This window comes from Peromyscus leucopus, chromosome 1, assembly GCF_004664715.2.
Source record: "Peromyscus leucopus breed LL Stock chromosome 1, UCI_PerLeu_2.1, whole genome shotgun sequence".
Classification (NCBI taxonomy): Eukaryota; Metazoa; Chordata; class Mammalia; order Rodentia; family Cricetidae; genus Peromyscus; species Peromyscus leucopus.
Genome location: NC_051063.1, coordinates 154,966,903 through 154,987,770, shown reverse-complemented (window position 1 = coordinate 154,987,770; position 20,868 = coordinate 154,966,903). Strand labels below are relative to the sequence as shown.

At 42.1% G+C, this 20,868-nt stretch overlaps 1 protein-coding gene across 2 annotated transcripts in view; it reads right to left on the bottom strand.

Moving 5' to 3' along the window:
- The window catches only part of Nell1 (neural EGFL like 1), an 850,988-nt gene that overhangs the window by 557,728 nt on the left and 272,392 nt on the right, over positions 1-20,868 (bottom strand). For both annotated transcript variants that reach the window (XM_028880172.2, XM_037199200.1), the window contains exon 12: positions 3,600-3,728. In XM_028880172.2, the coding sequence (XP_028736005.1) occupies positions 3,600-3,728 (129 nt within the window). The remainder of the gene's footprint in view (positions 1-3,599; positions 3,729-20,868) is intronic.

Genomic DNA, 20,868 nt, shown 5'->3' with positions numbered 1-20,868 from the left:
TCTTTCGTGCTAAGCCATCCCTGAGCCCCATCCCACTATAGTTCCTTAGTTAAGCTGGATGTCAGTGGGATGAATCAAGCAAGAGAGGATATGATGAACTCAAACAGGACATCAGAACAGGGTGAGTGGCAGGAGGGTTAGGAACAGTGGCCATCAGGGCGTCAAGGAAAACTGAAGTAGAAACGAGCTGGGTTTTATCTTGGCTGGATTTCTCTGAGTCTCCGTGCCTGCTTGAGTAAAATGGGGCTAACAACAGCCAGTTAAAGTGGACTTAACGGTGTTACTATCTGCTCACAGGTTCATCTAAGCCTCTAAAAGTGTAACAAATACAAAAAGAGTCTGGGAAACACAGGGCACCCTACAGCTAAATGAACATTCATCATACCATTCTTCTCATGAAGGATGTGTAGGATGTCGTGTTATCCCTCATCTTTCCACACAATTCTTCGTTCCAATTTATGAAGAGCTGCCCAGACTCCAATTTCAGCAGTAAGGGTGTCAACAGGACAGCTAGTACTGTGATTGCCCCAAACACTGCTACTAATTGACACTAATGTATCAGAAACTACCTAAGACCAACTCAGTGAAAACGCCATTGCAGAGAGAGGACGCCCCAGTCCACCAGATCCATAAAACACTGAAGTCCAGTGAAGGTAGCTCTCAAGATGGAGACTGTGCCTGCTCCAGACACACAAGGCAAAAATGAAACCTGGTGAATTGTATCACATCTGACAGAAGGTTTTATTATCTCCCATCGACTGGCCGGGAGTTCCAACATCTCAGCCAATTTTATGACCTCTGAAGACCAGGAGTCCTTAATGCACCAGAGCTCTGCTACCATGGGATGAAGGTAAGAAAATTGAAAGCCTCTGTTTTCTTTTTCACCTAGAGTCTGAGCAGATTTTTCAAGATATTCTGGACACTGTGTGTGATGTTTTGTTTTAATTTCAAGCTGATCCTGTTCACTGTGGTTTTTATAATGCAGGTCCTTTTCAACTCATTTACTGCAGTTCATACATTTCTAGTTGTCTCTAAGTTAAGTGAGACAATGCATCCCTAGGGGTCTCAGGTACCCACCTCTAAGACTGCCTGCTAGATGTCACTAGATGAAAATTCCTAAGTCAGAACTCAGAAAATGCCAAGAACTATGCATAACTAATGGAAGAATGGTACAGACACAGATCTGCCTTCCCCCAAATGCCCCCATTTTTTTCTTTTGCCACACCCCTACAGGATTTAAAGGGAAGAGCTAATACAATTCCAGCTCCAAAGGAGGAACATGAGGAATCAGATCTGGTAGCATCCCCCGCCCTTCCCCAAGTTCCAGATGAGCGATGTCAGGAGTAGCCAGGAAATAATACGGTCTGAGAAATAAGATGGAGAGTCTTCTGCATGTCTGGGAGGCAGGGGCTTTGTGAATATTTGAAAATAAAAATTTAGACTCTCATACGGAGATTTGCCCTTCAACATTTCCTTACTTGGGTTGCTTTAGGGTGACCCGGTGACTGGAGGTAGAGCAGTGTGGATGTCAGTACCATGTAACCACAGGAATGCAAATCCAAAGATCAAGTTCAACGTATCCAAGATGACACACACATACTCTAAAGGTTGGCATCTTCTGAATGTGTTCCTCAGCACCCCCTCTGGATGCTCAGCATACCATTTATGCTTTACCCCTAGATCTCGGTTGTTATACACTAGAAACATCCGTTACTTATATTTCTCCTTAGATGCTGGCCTGTCTCCATGAACAAGTTCTCTGAAACTTTTGGACTGTCTCCATGATGGCAGAGAAATGTGTACAGCTCCTACCCATCCCCAGGGCACCAGTACCAAGCAAGCACACTGGCCTGAAGCTAGATCCAGATGGTGAGTTGGCAGGAGCATTCAAAGAAACAGTGACTCAAACCTGCAGTCAGACCGTGTAGCTAACTGTTACACGGGCCTCCCACAGAAAGGGCAACTTTAATACCACAGGGCTCTCTGGGAGCCAATTCTATGTAATAAGTGGAATCAAGGAAAAGAGAATCAAAGTGTCCCAGCAAGCATTAGCAGCAGCCATTATCCCCTCCTTCTCCCAGGTCTCAATTGCTCATGGGACATGGGGGAATGTTTCACCCCAGGGGCCACTGTGCATGGAATTCACTATCACTTTTATAATGCCTCAAAGTTCAACCTAACATTAAGCAGAAGGTAGGAACATAAGTCTGTCAGCTCATTATGTAACTTGGAAGTATTTCCCATACTGATTGGATGGGAGAATGTTCACATTGAGATTTTTTTCTAATTAATTAAGTGGAAAATAGCATAAGATAGAAATTTAAAGAAATGATTTAATGTGAACTGTTGAAATTAATTATGTTTCTCCCCAAATTAACAAATAGCTAAGAAAAAAATTCAAGGGTAGATGAAAAAAAATCATAATCAAAGGGGTAACTTCATTCTCCCAAGGGGCACAAATCAAGTTCAAAGTAAAAAAAGCAAGCAAAAGAAAAACAGAAAGATTAAAAAGAGGGAGGAAGCCCAATAGTTAGAATATTGCTAATGACCCAGAAAAAAAGGAACCAAGAAAGCTGTCTAAAATAAACGAAAGGACAGGGACTCTCCACCAGAACGGTCACTGGGAACCAGCAGATCCTTTTGTAAGGAACTGCACAGCTCTCTGAGCAGTCGAAGGTTAAACAGGGGTCAGCAATACAGAACCCAGACGGGACGACGGGATGGGCATTTACCCTTACTGTCTCCTGTGAGCATCGTCTGTGCCGTGAGATATTTGACCCACTTTAGAACCAAGCTGCCCACATGACAGTGAATAGACCCTGCCACATTTGTTCAGAAAATCTGCCTCCCTCACAGGCCACCGCGGCTTGATATTTAACTAATACAGACGAAAGGAGTGACTGAATTAGAACAAGGAGAAGCAGAGAAATAGCCCCATCATGACTCTGCCTCATAGAGCTTTTCTGCTCTAAGGGGAGAGACCATAAAAAGCCTTTGAAATGGACAGGATTAATATAAAATGTGGTCAGGAGAGTCCCACCCCTCTTCCTACTAAAGGGGTAGAGGTGTGCAACGCTCACCATGAGCATGTGGGGTGCTGAGCTTGGGAAGGGGTGTACCCACAAAGCAGAAGAGGTAATCCGTTGTACTTGAGGCCACATCCCTATTGTGACAGTGTCCGTTCATGGAGCCAAGTTATGAGTCCTGCCACTCAATCCTTGGTAAAGATCAGAAAGTGACAACTTGTGGGTCAGCCATTAAGAAACTCAACTGGAAAAACATTCTGCCTTCAGGAAGTGAAGATGACAGCTAGTCCTAAGCCAGTCTGTGACTGTCATTTGAAAAGGGAACTCACATGCCATGCCCTTGGTGATGACACTCCCTTCCAGTAATTAAACAGGAAGTGCTGTGTTTACGGCTGTCCTGGGGATGGTGTGGACACTAAGGACACTTTATGATCTTACATATCTTAGTTTCTCATGGGAAGCTGCCTGGATAAAGCATAAGAACAGGTGGCCCTTGCATAGCTGATTCCATTTCTTTCGTAGCTGAAAGCATGCTTCTCTGCCACTTCCCCACAGGGCCTCTCTGCCCCTTACCTTCACAGTATGCAGAGTTGCCCTGAGCAGAGATGTAGCCATTCTTGCACTCACACGTCGCTTTTGTATTCCAGTTTTTGCATTCCGAGTTTTCTCCACACTTAGGTGCTTCTGCACAGAAGTTATGACCTACAGGACAGAAAGAATGTTTTACATAGGGAAATGACCGAGGAGGAGGGCCTCTAAACAATAAAGCATGCAGTACTGTGTACAATGTGAGGGTTCATGGAAATAGACAGTGGCAGCATGAAGGACTAAGCTGAGGAGGAGCTATAGGGCAGGAACAAGAGACTCTGGACTGTCCCAAGTTTGACAGAGGTTCCTGATACTCCTGATACTGCCTAATTTACCAAGCTCCTTCCTGCCTGGGGGTCATAGCCATGCTGATCTGAGTGGTCCCATTGTTTCTTACAGTTATCTTCATAAACAATGTCTGATGTGTAAAAAGGGACGCATAACAAATATGCGGACATAGAAGATATATTTGACCTAATGTGAATGTTATCAGTATCCATCTGCCAGGCTTCACTCCTTTGTACAGAGCTATGATCTTGTCAAACACTGGCACTATTTATAAACAAATACTTTGGCCCATCTTCAACCTCCCATAATGCAATCGTACTGTACATATTCTTTCATATGTCTTTATTCATATCAATATACTTTAACCATGCTAGTGTTTATGAGTATTCATCTGTCAATGCTGTATAGTATTTCAGGGTTATGAACAGTCTGTAATTCACATTTATGTACTTTAATGAATCAATATTGGAGTTAATTTGCATGTTTTGAAATATAAAATGGCTGCTAAAATATTAGTGAACATATCCTGGGGCATATGTTTCAAAGACAATTTTGTTTTGTTTTGTCCCACACATCTTCCAGAATCCCTACTATCCCTTGAAGGATAGTTATATTACTTCCTCAAGTATCTACTAGAAATCTCTTTAGTGGGGATCCTCAGATAGTTCTGAACTTAACTTTACCTTTTGTCAAATGTTCAAAAGCTGGGTGTCATGGCACAAACATTGTATTCCAAGCACATGGGAAGCCGAGGCAGAATGATCGCGAGTTCACCAGCAGCCTTTACACAGCAAGACAGCCTCAACCAACCAACCAACCAACCAACCAACCAACCAACCAACCAACCAATCAATCAGTCAATAATAGCACTGTCCTCATATTTGAAAACTAATTCCACTCCATAGAGGTCTTTGATCTCAACATTTGAAGATATGATTCTGTTTTACAGTTTTTATATTGTTGTTGTTTATAATCAGTAGTTAATCTCATAACCACTCCTTCCTGGGTGGCCATCCTCCTTTCAAAGAAGACTTTTAAGCTTTATCTGGCTGGCTGATTGGTGAACGGAAGGTTGCCTTGGCTTGGTTTGATTTTCTAGTCTTCAGTTTTACTCTGGGTTCATGGGCACCAACTTGTTTTCTCACTGAGGATTCTTCAGGGGCGCAACCTTTCCTTGCTTTGGAAAAGTTTCAGCACCTCTCTTCTCCATTTTCTTCAGTGTTTCCATCCAGAATTTTAACGGGGTCACATGACAGGATCTCTCTCGTCATGTGATCTATATCCTTTTTTGTTCCCTCTTTGCTGAATTCCAGTAATTTCTCTGTATAACTTTCAGTTCATTAGTTCTCTCTTGGGCTGTGTCACATTCTGCCTCAGTCTCTCAAATGGTTTTAAATTCTCATTATATTTTTAGTCTAGAACTCAGCGTGGTTCTTTTTAATCTGCTTGGTCAATTTGATAGCACATCATCTATTCTTTTAATCCTTTAAACACATATTATGCTGATGCCCTCACTATAGTCTGCCTCTGCATGCAATTTGCTGATCATCGCTGATAGTGACTTACTTTCTTTCCTTTCATTGTACATGAGTCTTTGCTTTTTGAGCTCATATTGTCTGAAATTGAATAGGTGGGAAATATTCCTGACTTGGGTTACTTGGTATTTGTGTTACCTCCTGCCAGGGGCCTGAAGGAATTATCAACACAAGATCACTTTAAAGTGTACCCTTGCCTTGGGGTCAGTACTGAGCCACACAGATAGGATATCCTCTGGCCCTAAGCTTTCTGGGATGCCACATTTCCTCCTATAGACCCCAATCTAGATTGAAGACTGACAGGCAAGCTTTTTCACTCTCTGAGGGAATCACCGTTAGAGTACCGGGCTGTCTCCTGTCCATTAGAAGTCATGCAGAAAACCAACAGAGATGAAAAACTGCTCTCAGGGAAAACACCAACTCCAGCATGCTTCCTGATCTCAAGGGCATCACACGCCTATAACATGGCTGCTCTCTCTTTCTTCCCTCCTTCCTCTACTGCAAGACCTACTAAATTAAAAAAAAATTACAAGCTATATAGCATTTGGGGATTGAATTAGGAGGCTAGGCTATATAAAAGTGTAGGTCAAATACGGTCAGAGATGTGAAGGTACTTTATCACCTCTAAATCTGGAATTCTGAGTACACTAATGATTATGCTACATCACATACAGTCGTCTCACAGGAAACTGCACCTAGGGATCAGGAAATCTCATGTATAATTCAGAGTCTGCAGCTAACAAACACTGCACATTGCCTCTCCTGCCTCAGTACATACAGAAAAGATGACAGTGGTGATTTCCAAATGCTGCTGAGAGCCTCAGCCAGGACAGGCAGTTCCAGAGAGATCGTGTCCCCTGACCCTCTCACACACAGAACAATTACCCTTTTACGTTTGGCATATGGATTATGGAAACTACAAGCTCTGGCTTGAAAACTATGCAAATCCCCAGACTAGGTAAAATTACATGTTAATTCCTTTAAGTAAGAAGATTCTAGAATTGTCACTCTTCAAAAACAAATTTAAACCGACAGCATTTAGCCAAGTTATAATAACAAGATTCCTGCACCTGTAATATGCCTGATATTACTGTAGATGTTTTAAGTAAGAGTAGTTGCATTACTGACACGTTGTTGAAGAATTCACAGAGCCAATTAACATAAAATACTTAAAACAGATCCTGATAGGTACTAAAGAAGTTGATACTAGGTACCTCCTCTATTGGGTATGTTGATAGCGGTGATGGTGGTGATGATGATGGTGGTGGTGGTGGTGGCTATTTTGCCAACAGTAAAAGCTAAAGTTCAATGTAACTTAATACTGTTGTTACCTCAACTGCAAGAAAAGAAAAGCTTAAACACAAGCACGTGAGAGGGGATTGGAGGATGAACAAGGGGTATTTTTAGTCTATGTTGTAGAAAGGACTCTGTACCTACATAATATTAATAGCTTCAGGTACACACAACATTAGTGCTTTGTTCTGGGTTCTCTCTCCTCCAGCCCAGGTGGTACCTGAAGGACCTCTCGGTTGATATCAGCAGACACTAACTAGACTCAGTGTTCTAAGACATGTCTCAGCCCAGGTGTCCAGGAAATGAGGAATGAGTGAAAGGAACAGCCATGGGAAAGGCACAGAGGCAAGTCTCAGGAACGCAGCAGACCACCCGCCCAGAGTGTTGTGACTGAGCTCCAGAATGGCTGCCTGCCTTGTCCTCTTTCCTGTAAACCTGGCTGGGTAGAGCTAAGAGGAAAGGCAGTTTGGCTTTAGGGTGTACCTCTTACACAACTAACATGCAGACTTTGGGGAATGAGGCCGGTCCAATTAACTTGGACTCCCATGTACTTCCTTCCCTCGCATCGTAGATCCTCCAGGATGGCAAAATTTAATAAAAGGTCAGAGGTATATTGACTTCTTCGGACATTAGAAAGTAGATTTATAGCCCTAGTGAAACTGACCAGATGCCAGTCACACTCACTGGGACTCACCAACCAAAATCAGAACATGGTTTTATCCCTCAGAAACCTGGAAACAAACACTTGTGGATGCTTCTAGCAGGACTTAAAAGACTTGCAGTGATCATTACAACCAAAAGAATCTGCTGTCTTGCTGCCTAAGGGGTAAAGTTAGGCATCATGGCTCTCTCTGCCTGAACCTCACTCTTAAGTCAGAAGACACCAGGTTTCCTACCATTGTGATATGTGAACCCATACCAAATGTTCACCGCTTAGCACATGTTTACTCTGTATATGATTTCTTTATGTCTCATTTTTTTACTACACGTATGTAACAGCCTGAAATAAAATCCTTCAAATATCATGAACATGTATCAAAACACCATTTCAGACCTCATTAGAATATATAATTATTATTTACCTACTGTAAGACTTGAAAAATAGGCTTATGGCAAGGGAAACAGAAGAGTTTTCAATGTGTCCCTGCCAGGTAACTCTAAGTCCTCTGAACAAAGATCTCAAGTTCAGCCACTCCACCTTCCTAGGTCAGAGCCCTTGTCTGAGTCAGGTCTCTTATCAAAGCTTTCTAAGGGCTGAGGTATAGCTCAGGGGGTGGACTGCCAGACTAGCATTCATGAGGCCATGGGTTTCCATCCTCTGTACTACACAAACTGGGAATGGTGGTGCACACCTGTGATCCCAGCACTTGGGAGGTGAAGCCAGATCAAGAGCAAAGGTTCAAGTTCATCTTCAGCTATATGCAAAGTTAAAGGCCAGAAGGGACTATCTAATATTCTGTCTTGAAAGAAAAAAGTTTTGTACTGTGCAGGTATAGCTGTGTGGATGTGTGTCTCATAGACAGCAGGCCAATGTCTCAGTGGGTAAATTACTGAGTTAACAGATCAACTGGAGCAATCCTACACCACAAACAATTCAGACTCCATTAGGCCATCATATGTCTTCTTTAATTATTTTATTGGTGTTAATATTCACAAACCATTAGCTCTGCCTGTTGTAAGCAGATAGTTGGATGATCTTTAGCCAATGTACACGGTTGTGAGTCAGTCTCAACACCCAGTTTGAAAGCACTCTCTTGCACTGCTGGCCATCATCATCCATCAGGTACCTCCTCAGCATCTTAGCAGGCGGCAGGCTCATAAATTCTCTGTTGATTTTCTATTTTTATGATCCTTCAAATGTCTTTGTCTTTCTTATCTAATGTGTCTGAGTAGCGTGTCACTTAAGACACAAGCTTTCTGTTCTGAATATTTGTCATTATTGCCACCCAGTTCTCCCCTTTGCCCATTCATGTTCCAGTCAGAATTCACCACATCTTTGTCTCTGGATCAAAAGGGTCTGAGCCATGAACCCACTCAAAACTACCCTCTTCCTTCCTCTCTCTCTCTCTCTCTCTCTCTCTCTCTCTCTCTCTCTTTCTCTCCCCCTTTCTTTCTCTTAGCTTCAACAATTTCTTCTATTTACTTTTTAAACTTCCTTTTTTTTTTTTTTTTTTTTTCAGTTTTTCAAGACAGGATTTCTTGGTGAAGTATTGGTGCCTCTCCTGGATCTCACTCTGTAGACCAGGCTGGCCTCGAATTCACAAAGATCCACCTGGCTCTGCCTCCCAAGTGCTGGGATTAAAGGTGTGCACCATCGCCACCTGGCTTAAACTGTCTATTTATTCTTTGTATCTTTCACATCATGTCTCCACATGACATCTCCTGATCTCACCCATTTCCTACCACCACCCCTGAAATAAAACAAAATAAAATTTAAGAGAAGAAAGGGGGTAAGGAAGAAAGGGAAAATCTCAATGTGGAAGCTGCAGTGTGACACAGTGAGTCTCACAGTAAATGCCTGTATCTGCACATTTTTAGATGCAATTGTTCATCTCAAATAATCACTGGTCTGGTTCGAGGTCCCCGGTCTCTGCTGCACCATCAACACTGGGCCTTCACTGGAACTCTTCCTGGACATCCCATTGTTGACCTGTGTCATGGAGATCCTGCAGCCCTGGGTCTACAGGACTGAAACACACATAACCCTCGCCCCGCTACCCAGTGCTCCAGGAGACCACAAATGGGGTGGATGTTGGGGTGGGCCAACACATAACCCTGGCTCTGGGCCTGGGTAAAAACTACCCTCTTTCTTTCTTTCTTTTCTTTTTTTTTTTTTAAGATTTATTTATTTATTATGTATACAGCATGTATGACTGTAGGCCAGAAGAGGGCATCAGATCTCGTTACAGATGGTTGTGAGCCACCATGTGGTTGCTGGGAATTGAACTCAGGACCTCTGGAAGAGTAGTCAGTGCTCTTAACCTCTGAGCCATCTCTCCAGCCCCCGCCCCTACCCTCTTTCTTAAGTATCAATTTTGTTCAATGTTTCTTTATCTTTTAGTTCTTTATTCTTTTGTAAGTTTATAACTACATATGAAGTACTTTGTATTCACCCACTCATTTTCCTCTCTACCCAGTTCTGTTTCTACAAAATCCCTTGTTCTTCCCAACAAGTCTCTTGTGTGTGTGTGTGAGTACGTGTGTGACACACTGCATTTGATTAGGACCATTTGCCTTAGCATGGGTGGCACGTTATTCCGGAATATAGTCAACGCAGCAGTGGCTACACTACTGAAGAAAATGATTCCCCATCTCCCAGCAATTATTAATCACCAATAGTTTCTCAGGAAGGGGTAGAGCCTCACAATCCTGTTGCCCAACCACAATTGATTGTTGACATGCCCAGCTGCAGTGAATGCATGAGTGCCTTGTCACGTCCAGAAGACCACCTGTTACCAGACTCTTCCCTATCCTCCAGCTTATCCATCCTCTCCACACTCCCTTGCATGCTGTTCCCTGATCCTCGGAGGAAGTTATACAGACATCTCATTTAGGGCTCAGCACTCCGTTATTCTCAGCTCTTTGAGCTGTTAGGAGTCTCTGCCTTAGCCACCACACAGTGCAAAGAGAAGCTTCTCTGACCAAAGCACTAATTGCAGGGATAAACATAAATATTAGAAGGCAGTTTGACAACATTTGCATTTTACCAAAACATCAATGGTAAGCTCCCCACCAAAGGCCTATGACCTCCCCAGACATGTAGGGAAAAGAAAACCCTTATTTGCTCTCAGTGGGAGAGAAAACTGGTGCAGCTATTATTAAAAGCAGTGTGGATGTCTCTCAAGAAGCTAAACATAGAACTACCACCTGTTCCACCTACATCACTCCTGGATATATACCCAAAGACTGCCACAGAGACACCAAGGCATTCATAATTATAATCATTGCTGATCTCTGTTCATGAAAAGAGGGGTGAGAATATTAATCAAAACTAAGGATATATGAAATAAACAACCCATGGAAATATACAATTTTATAAACTAACAAAATATTTTTTAAAGACAAAGATAAAGACTTGGACTGAAGTATCTGCTACAGGAAATAAAGCTGCCCTAGAAACCATAGTTATTAAACAAAACCCCCAGTGGCAGGTGTGGGATACCTCCTGATGAGTTGTTTGTCAGAGGGGCCCTGATGGGACTAAAACCAACACAAAGTACTGCTATTGCCCTTGGGGTCCACCAGAACCAAATGGCTTGACCCTGCTTCTGAAGACACCAAACATGTTGGTTGTAAGCCATAGAGAAGTCAAGCTGGCAGTGAGCTGGATGTTAGATTTCATAATGCCCAACAGTGCTATGTAGACTATTGAAGAAAGTACAGCTAACAGTAGTCTTATCAAGTTATGAACTCTGTGAGCTACAACACCAACCCACCAGGTAAGCTGTGTCTACTGGTGTAATAATGGTATGGCTGTTGTGTGAATAACCAACTGCTTTCCAACTGGAGTAGAGATACACTGCACCAAAGGGAAATCATGCCTGACATACTAAACCTGGTAATCATGTTATCTTTATGGATTTGGAAGATACAAGTAAATTAAGAACACACACAAGTAAGTAAACAAACAAGCCATTATTCAAGTATTTATTTTACTTTTTTTAAGAAGTGACTTTTGAGTCTTTGAAACAACTCTGAAATTAGAATTAGATAAGTGGCATCTTTAATTTAGAATTTCTCCAAATGTCCAAAACACTTTAATTATAAAATCTACTATTCATTGACTTGTTCCTTCATGTTATCTAACACATAGCTAAACATGTTACATAAATCACCTCATTAAACCTTCACAACAACCTGAAAGATTACTATCCTCGATTTACAAGTTAAGGAGATGTGGCAGGGAGTTTACATACCCAAGGTAAAACCATGAGTAACTGACAGTCACAATTTGACTCTAAAGTTCTTATTAGGACGACTGAGAAAATAATTCTCCTAACATTTAAATTCCTGGGGGCATAAACAACCCCAGCAATATCCTCTCCAACAATGCTTGTAGATTGTAATTTTTCTGGATCTACGTAGTACCTGAATAAAGTTCAAGAATAAGCTTAAAAAACAATTTTTAAAAATTGTTCATTGCAGGTCCACCAATCTGTTCCAATCAGAAATTAACTTAAATACCAAAACTTTCATGGACACAAGCTGAGAGTATCTACTTTTCTCCATGAGCAATAGTGAGGTAATCACAGGCCCCTCTAACAGCACAGAAAACAATATTGGCTCTCTAGCATGCCTGGTTTTACTTATGCTGTGTCATTATAGGGAACAGGCCACTGCTCATCAATGTCCCTTTCCATTCCAGCCTCAGAGCTATCTCACAGCTCACCAGTGAAAGCTGAACTTCTGATCTAATTCCCAAATCTGCATCTCATAGGCTCTCTCCATTCCTCTGTGGCACCTTCGTCTACCCAAATGAGAGGAATGGAAGTCATATTAGCCTTCATCCCCGGAAAATCAGCACTCCCGAGTCCCATCCTGTTCACCTTTAGTGTGTATGCATGCATGCATATATACACATATTCAGGTTTGCGTGTAAGTACATGTTGCTTTGTGGAGCTGGGATCACACTCAGGAACTCGCTTGTCATGTGTAAGGCAAGCATTCTAACACTGAGCCATACATCAGTCTTTGTTCCTTAAATATACCTACAGTTTATTTGTTTCTCTTCATCTCCACAACTATATTAATGAAATCCTCTTCCCCACCCTACTATCCTCTCTCAAGTGGAAACCATCTCATCTCAACTGCCTCCCTTCAAGCCTTTGCCTTCCTCTGATTTACTCCCCACAGGATGACATATTCCTCTCTCCTTCCTTCCTTCCCTCCATTCAAAATCTTGCAAGGGTTTTTCGTTTAAGAACAAAATCCTTAACATCATCTTCTCTCCATTCTTTTAACTCCTCTAGTATCTTTTTTTAAAATTTGCTTGTCATTTGTTATTGCTGCTGCTCTTTTGTTTGTTAAAGCAGTGCCTCATATCCCAGGCTAACCTCAAAAACCTTATGTAGCATGGAATGAGCCCAAGTATTGGAATTGCTGCACCATACTCAGTCTTTGAAATTCTGGCCACTGAACTGGGAGTATTCTGCATTCGAGGCAAGCTCTTTACATATTGAGGTATATTCCTCACCCCTCCTCTAGTATTTTCATCTTTTGTGTCTGATTCAAAGGCTTTACAAACCCACTCTCCCTGATACAATAACTCAGCCTTCAAGTTGAGGTTAAATATATCCTACTCATGGGGCAATAGAAGATCTTTGTCAAAGGGTGAAGTATTTCAGTTAAACTAAAAGAATAAGTTATAATCCTCTATTACACAGAATGGGGTCTATGGATGGTAATAATATATGCTGGAAAGTTCCTGAAAAGGGTTCATTTATAAGTTCTCACCAATCACACAAAAATGATGAGCTAGGTAGTAAGTATGTAAGATCAATAATTGATACATTAGATTGATTTAATAATTTCATATTGTACATACACATCAAAACATCATGTTGTAAATCTAAATACACATTTTATTTGTAAATTATACCTGAATGAAGATTGAGAATAGGTTTTAAAAAAATAATACATCAATCCCACACACACACTTCACATTCAGAGAAACATTTCTTATTTCTCAAGTCTAAATTGAACACTATTATTCTCTCACAGGATGCCTTGATTTGGTTTGTAGCCATTATCACAATGACTAATTATGGGATTATTTTTGCTTTTATTAGTAGATGTTTATCTCACCACTAGAAGCTCACCTCACTGAGGGAAAGGACCATGTAAATTTGCTCACCTGGCTAAGACAATCGCCCAATAGACTATAGGCACTCAGCTGATATTTATTCAGTTACTCACTAAATCCACATTGTCTTCTCAAGCTAGAATTAAAAGTGTTTTTAAGATAAACTGAGTCTGGAGAGGTTAAGTGCATTCCCTTTGAGGACTGAATGGGTAGGTAATGGAAGAAATAGACTTATAAACACAAATATGATTCCTAGTTTCTCTCTACCACCCATGTGACAGGCCAGCCGTCATTTCTATCATCAAGGGAAATTCAAGGAATGCCGACCCTGACCTGGAGAAATCAGTATTCCATCAGCCACTGGCATTTTCCAGTGCATGAAATACCTACACCTTCCCAAAGAAACAGATATTGTTTCTGACTTTAAGAAACACTCCATCATTTTTCCCTGCCTGGAGATTCAACATCAGAATAAAAATAACTTGCCATTCAACAGAATGATGAGATGGTACTCATGGATGGATACCAAGATGAGGAAGACCCAATCCAGAGACTTCAAGTGATTCAGATGAGCAAGTGCTCTGAGAAAGGCAGACAACCTGATGGAAGGCAGCCTGAGGTGTCACTCAGGACACACACCTGAGGTTAGTTCCCAGAAAACTGCCATTCATTCATCCTACAAAAACTTAGTGAACAAAAAAGATCTACCCAGTTATTATGCTTGGCAATGGAGGCAAATCAAAAACTACCATAAGCCCAAACACAAAGCAGCAAATGCCCATGTCATGTTCAAGGAAATTAATGAGGAAACATAAATAGTAGGTGTGTCACACTTTTCTTATTGAGAGATTAAAAATCTAGACTCACTCTGTGGCCCTGTATCTGCATTTCTGTAATAGTAACACTAGTGAACCAATCCTGTTTCTTTCAAACTATTTTACTCCATTATAATGAAGCTCCTGCATTAACACACACTCTCTCTCTCTCTCTCTCTCTCTCTCTCTCTCTCTCTCTCTCTCTCTCTCCATGATTATAATAAAATCATTCACTTCTCTTGCTTCACCTCGGGTTTCTGCCACCAATGATGGACAGTAGCTGAGTGCTTTGTCCTGTGACCTTTTCTACAATAAAGACAGAACAAGCCTGATTCCAGGCAGGACTTAGGCTTGCTGAAATAGCTAAAGACTGACTCTATAGAGCAGTGGTTCTCAACCTTCCTGCTGCTGAGACCCTTTAATACAGTTCCACATGTTGTACCCCAACCATAAAGTCATTTTCATTACTACTTCATAACCATAATTTTGCTACTTTTATGAATCATAATGTAAATATCTGTGTTTTCCCATGGTCTTAGGTGACCCCTGTAAAAGGGTTGTTCGACCCCCAAAGAGGTCGTGACCTACAGGTTGAGAACCACTGCCATGGAGGGAGCACAGCTTGCCCCAGATCTCCTGACAGTAATGCACTCCTCACCAACAAGCTAAGCAGTTTACCTCTGAGTTGTGTAGCTGGGCATTCTGAACACACATTCCGAATCCCTCTACCCTACCCTAAGTCAAATTTCAGAATGTCTATACCACCTTGTAATTCACACAAGGAACAATGGTATGCTGGTCTAAGTGCCTCAGAGGCAGAGTCAGCACCATCTATTCAATGGTTAAGAGAGATGCTTTATGAGAATTGAATATCCTTAGGGATCCCACTGCCAGCATACACGCCACAAGAGAAACCAGAGCCCTGGGGAATGAGAAGATCCCTTTAGCCTTCTGGGGACAGACCACTGTGCCTCCAGGACAGGACTGTCAAAGGAGAGTGGGCCCCACATCCTTGAAGGTTCTGACTTAGGAAGCACTCAGCTTCTTCTGAAATCATTGACACTCAACTGTCTTCCTGCCCAAGGCAGCCCAGCCCTGGTTTCCAGTCTTCCTTCTGGATCAATGGAGCTCCTTCCGGGGTGCTGGAGACCCTCACCCACTGCAGCACTTCGTGGGCACTGGATTCCTGTCTTCTCTAGACTGTGCTGTCCTTCGGCTGCTTCTGCTTCACAGCACATCAGCTGCACTGCAGCTGCTCCCTGTTAGCTCCCATTTGCAGGGCTTTTGATCTGACCCATCTGCCAGCATCCAGAGAACAAGCCCTACCCTGAAACACTGACAGTTTCTCTGTGTGCACACAAGCCCACATTCTCATTAAATGTCTCCTTTCCAAATCTCTTTACCTCTAATACCCTGAAGTCATCTCTAAGATCATTTCAATTATAAACCCACCTGAAATGATCAGGAAGCTTGGGAGTAAAATTCATGTGATACCAGGATTCTTTGGGAGGATTTAATTGAAGAGCATAAAATCTTAAATAGTACAAATAATCTCAGCTAATTTCAGTCCAGGACAGATGACAAGGCAAGTGAGCATGAATTAAAATTACAGATAAACACATTTGGAACAGATGTCGGGAAGAACTTTCTTCCAACACCCAAAGTCATAAACATGAAGCGAAACCCTCTAAAGTCATTGGCGATGCCGAAGACACAATTAGAGCTGCTTATGAGGGAAATAAAACTCTGAGGAGCGTCTGAGGATGCCAGGATGGGCCAAATGATTGGTGTGTTTTCCTGGAGCGGTCCTGAGAATGCACGGTCAAGATTATTAGCTTTTTTTTTTTCCAGCTTTTGACTGAGAGCACCAGAAATCCATAGGCAATATTTCCTGCTGAGACTACATTCAGTCCTTCATTGCCTTTTTCCAGGAAGGAGCATAGCCACCACTCCCGTGTCTACTCTGCCTCTCCACCTCGTGACCTCACACCCTAAATGGACAGGCCTCTGCTATGGCTATTAGCTCAAAGCAGTGAGCATGAACAAATTTCACAGGTGGCTCTGAGGCCCTAAAGAAAAAAGCCACAGCAGCAGCCAGTCAGGGCCCCTCTGGGTGACTGAGACCTGCAGACCCAGAAATAGCAAGGAGCCCCCAGCTGTGCCCATCATATTCAGTACCAGGCATGTGTCTTTCTAAACTGTTCTGTGGTCCTTTTCCTTGAACACTGTGGATGAGCACCAACATCCTTGTGGATGGAGCTGCCTGATCAGCTGGATCCTTTATCTTCCTTAAAGACAGAGGGAGCTGTTCACAGCATTTGACATAACCCAAGATTTTAAAGAAGCAAGGTACCCAAGTCCCTGGTCTAAATTCCAAGTCAGCTGATGTACTGAACACTACAGATCACAATATGTTGTTATACTTAACTATAAGATATCAGAGTCAAATTCTACAAAGACAACAACAACAACAACAAAAAGACCACAACCACGAACTCAATGTAAAACAAGGTTCTGAATCTCTCATCTTGAATAGTCATTGGAGCGGTAGTAGACACACAAGAAAATGTGTATCAGTAATTTAAAAAATAACATCATGGCCAAACTAATGAGTTATACCTTGAAGACATATGTTACAACTCAGAAAAAAATGTTTTTTTTTTAACATTATCGTGTCCATGGAATATACAGAGTATATTATCCAGTGTTGAAAATGATATCTACCCCCATAACCAAAAGGTCTGCCCTGTCCCTCACACTAGAGATGTCTTAACATATGATCATTTAAAGCAATGTTATTTGTTAAGTTGGATATCTTTATGAACATTGCATAAACACTGAACTGGAGATGGAGGATGGTTCTCTCCAGTGCCCAGTTTATGCCTCTTGGATAAGGTGGCCTAACAGAGTATTAATGAGAATAAATCTTGGAAAACGTCAAATTCCCAAAGCAGGCATGAGAACAGCTTTAACTCAAACTTCCAAGGAGTAACATTTCAGGGGACAACATCCCTCAGCAAACAGACCTGACAGCCTCTGAGACATAATACACTTGGAAGCCCCTCTATGCAAGTGTATAGAGACTACGGCCATTTGGGCTTCCATGATCAGTCACACCAGGGTGGCAGAAGCCACATGACTGTATCACCCACAGAGCCAACCCCAGAGATAACACATTTCATCTCACCAGATCTCACATATCTGGGTGCCTGCAGGAGATCTCAGTCCACAAAGCAAACAAGGAAGCATTCCCATATACAGGATAAAAGCTGCTTTAACACAGGGCTGGAAAGATGGCTCAGTGGTTGAGAGCACTGGTTGCTCTTACAGAGGACCCAGGTTCAATTCCCAGCACCCACAATGTCCCACAATTGTCTTTAACTCTAGTTCCAGGAGATCTAATGCCTTCTTATAGCCTCTGAGGCAACATATACAAGCAATACACAGATATACAATCAGGCAAGTACTCATACACATAAAATAAATCTCTTATTTTAATTATTTTACATAGATATTGAGTGGTTTTTGCCTTTATTTACTTTATATTTTGAGGAGGAGTCCCTGAAATCCATGTCATGTCAGAATAGTAATAGTTCAGGCCCCTCTTCATCTAAGACCCCACCCAGAAAACAGGAACATAGGGTGAAAGATGAAAAACAGTGGATAAAACAGGAGGAAGCTTGTCTCTCTCAGAACTATGTGATATTATTGTGCTACCTCTAATTAGCCCTAAAGGAATAAATTGGAACTCAGAGACATGGAGTTATAATCATAGTGAGCATGGTTCGGGACCACAAATGTTGAGTTCATCAGGAAAGATCATTTAAGTCATAGGACTTTATGGACACGTCACAGCCCTCTAGTGGAAGGATAATGGCCTTCCACTTTGTGGTTGCAAGATGTGCAACCAGGAAGAAACATGTGGGCAAGAGAGCTCCTATTTTGTGACTCAAGGCTCTTGTCATAGAGAAGGAGAGATAATGACAGTGGGGGTACCAAAAAGGCCCTTGATCAAAAATAACGTTTGTTTCATTTCTAGTACATTATTAAAGAACACGGAAAGCCAGGTGGTGGTGGCTCACGCCTTTAATTCCAGCACTTGGGAGGCAGAGCCAGGCGGATTTCTGTGAGTTCGAGGCCAGCCTGGGCTACAGAGAAGATCCAGGACAAGCACCAAAATTACACAGAGAAACCCTGTCTTGAAAAAACAAAACAAATCCTGCCCTGGACTTCCCTTCTGGACCAGAGAGCGGACATCCTGCCCTGGACTTCCCTTCTGGACAAGAACACCCATCCTGCCCCGGACTTCCTGTCTGGAAAAAACAAAACAAAAAAACAAAACAAAACAAAACAAAAGAATATGGCAAACCTCTATGATGAGGGGAGGATGAAAAGGGAGCTAAATATGAGATAACCTTAGACCACTGGATTGCCTTCCTTAATTCAAAAGCATCAAAGTTCAGTCAGAAAGGATCTAGCTAAATGGGTTTTTGACAATGTGAGGAGTTGGAAATAGGTACCGAATCAAAATACAGCCTTTCTTTCTTTCTTTTTCTTTTTTTTTTTTTTTTTTTTTTTTTAGCAAGAAGAGAATTTTATTAGAGTTTAAAAGAAAAATCCCAAGAGCAGGGAAGTTCTAAATCTCCACGACTGCCCAGAGGAAGAGAATGGAGGACAGAAGGAAAGATGCCATTTAAGTACATTTAAGTATAGTCTGCATGAAGGTCAGCTTCATGGCAGCCAGGAGCCATGGAGTCAGTGGTGTGGCAAAGAAGTCTTAAGTATTAGGGAAAGCATGCTTAAAGCAGAGCCAGAGGAGGAAACAAGACAAGCTATCCTTTCCTGGGAAATTCAGGGAAGTGGCAGACTTATGAAGGCCCACAACCATAGCTCTGTAACAGTGGCAGGAATTCTAGGAATGAAAAGCACAGTACCTCATTAAAGGATTGAGCAGCCTACCTACCTTTTTAGCATGACTTAAATGCCTTCCCCAAGGTGGTTTCTGGGCCAGGTGACTGACATCAGGTCTTCACTCAGGCCAGACACTGACCAGATATCACTTAATGAACCTTTACTGCTGAATAGCTCTGATTTTAACTGGATTAGCTTTTAAAGATTTGGAATAAATTCTGGGTTCTCCTAATCCAACTAATTCTCCCTGAGTAAAAAGTTCGTAGAAGAAGCAATGCTTGAGCTGACATTTGAGGGTAGAGGAGTAAATTTGGTAAGGAGAGGGATTCCAGAGAGAGAAAATGAAACAATTTCTGACCCAGGAATTAATTAGCAATCGAGTATCACATGTTTGAGTCATTCTTCTTTAAAATAGAAGTTTGCATATGAACCTGTTCTAATAAGTAAGAATTCACCATGAGCCATTATCTACAAATAAGGAAATTGGCCCATTAAATTCTGAGACATGAAGGATAAATAAAATGTCAGGAAATGGGCTGGAGAGATGGTTTAACAGTTAAGAGTACTGGCTACTCTTGCAGAGGACCCTAGCTCGGTTCCCAGTGCGCACCCCCACACCCCACACACAGAGCAGCTCACAAACATTTGTAGCTATCATTTCATGGAACCCAACACCCTCTTCTCACTTCTGTAGGCACCAGGCATGCACATAGCACACAGGCATACCTGCCAGCCAAATACTTGTACACATAAAATAAAATGAATAAATCTAAAAAAAGTATTTTAAAAAAAGTGAAGAAAAGTAAAGATACAGAGGGTTTAACTTGCCATACTTCCAAAGAAACCTGCTCCCTGAACCTTTTCTGAACAAAAGAAACTCTCACCTATACAAGCATTTCCAAAGAAAACTGCCACCCTCTCCCTCCAGATATTTTAACAGAGCAGAGAGCATGCATGGGGCCTCCACAGCTTGGCCCCGACTAGGGTGGACTCAGTGAAGTCTGCCCCTGCCTCTTGTTCCTCTACACCTGAACCAGGTTTGGCAACAGCTACCACAGTGTTTCCGGGGTGGAGGAGGAAGCCAGGTGTACCTGAGGGACAGCTCCTGGCAGCCTTGCTGATAAAGAGTGTGAGCGCCAGACAAGCGCGAGAAGAGGCAGGGGCACCTCTTGTAAACTGGATCAGCACAATGAAATTCCTCTTGAGTTTCTGTGCCCTAATCAATGTTCTGCTCTAATGAAGCCATTAATCAGAAAGGATCTGCATAAACAGAGGCCCACTTGGCACCTCAACAAACAGCCAGTGATGGATTTTGCATTAAATTATAAGACCTACCTAACAGCCTTATTGGTTCCCAATAAATGCATCTCTTTGAAAATTCAACTCGATATTTAGGTATTTCTAAGATCTCCCAGCTGCAAATAAGCTTCTAGTCATGTGTCCTACAGCTCTTCCCTCAGAGAGGAGACACACCCTCCTGAAGGGAGGCTCAGAAGACTCCAGAAGTTGACTAAATTCACGAAGCTCAAACACTTAACAGGTTTGGGAGGCTCAGAAAGAGTGACCCCTCACCCATGACCCTGTGAGTGACCCCTCACTCATGATCCTGT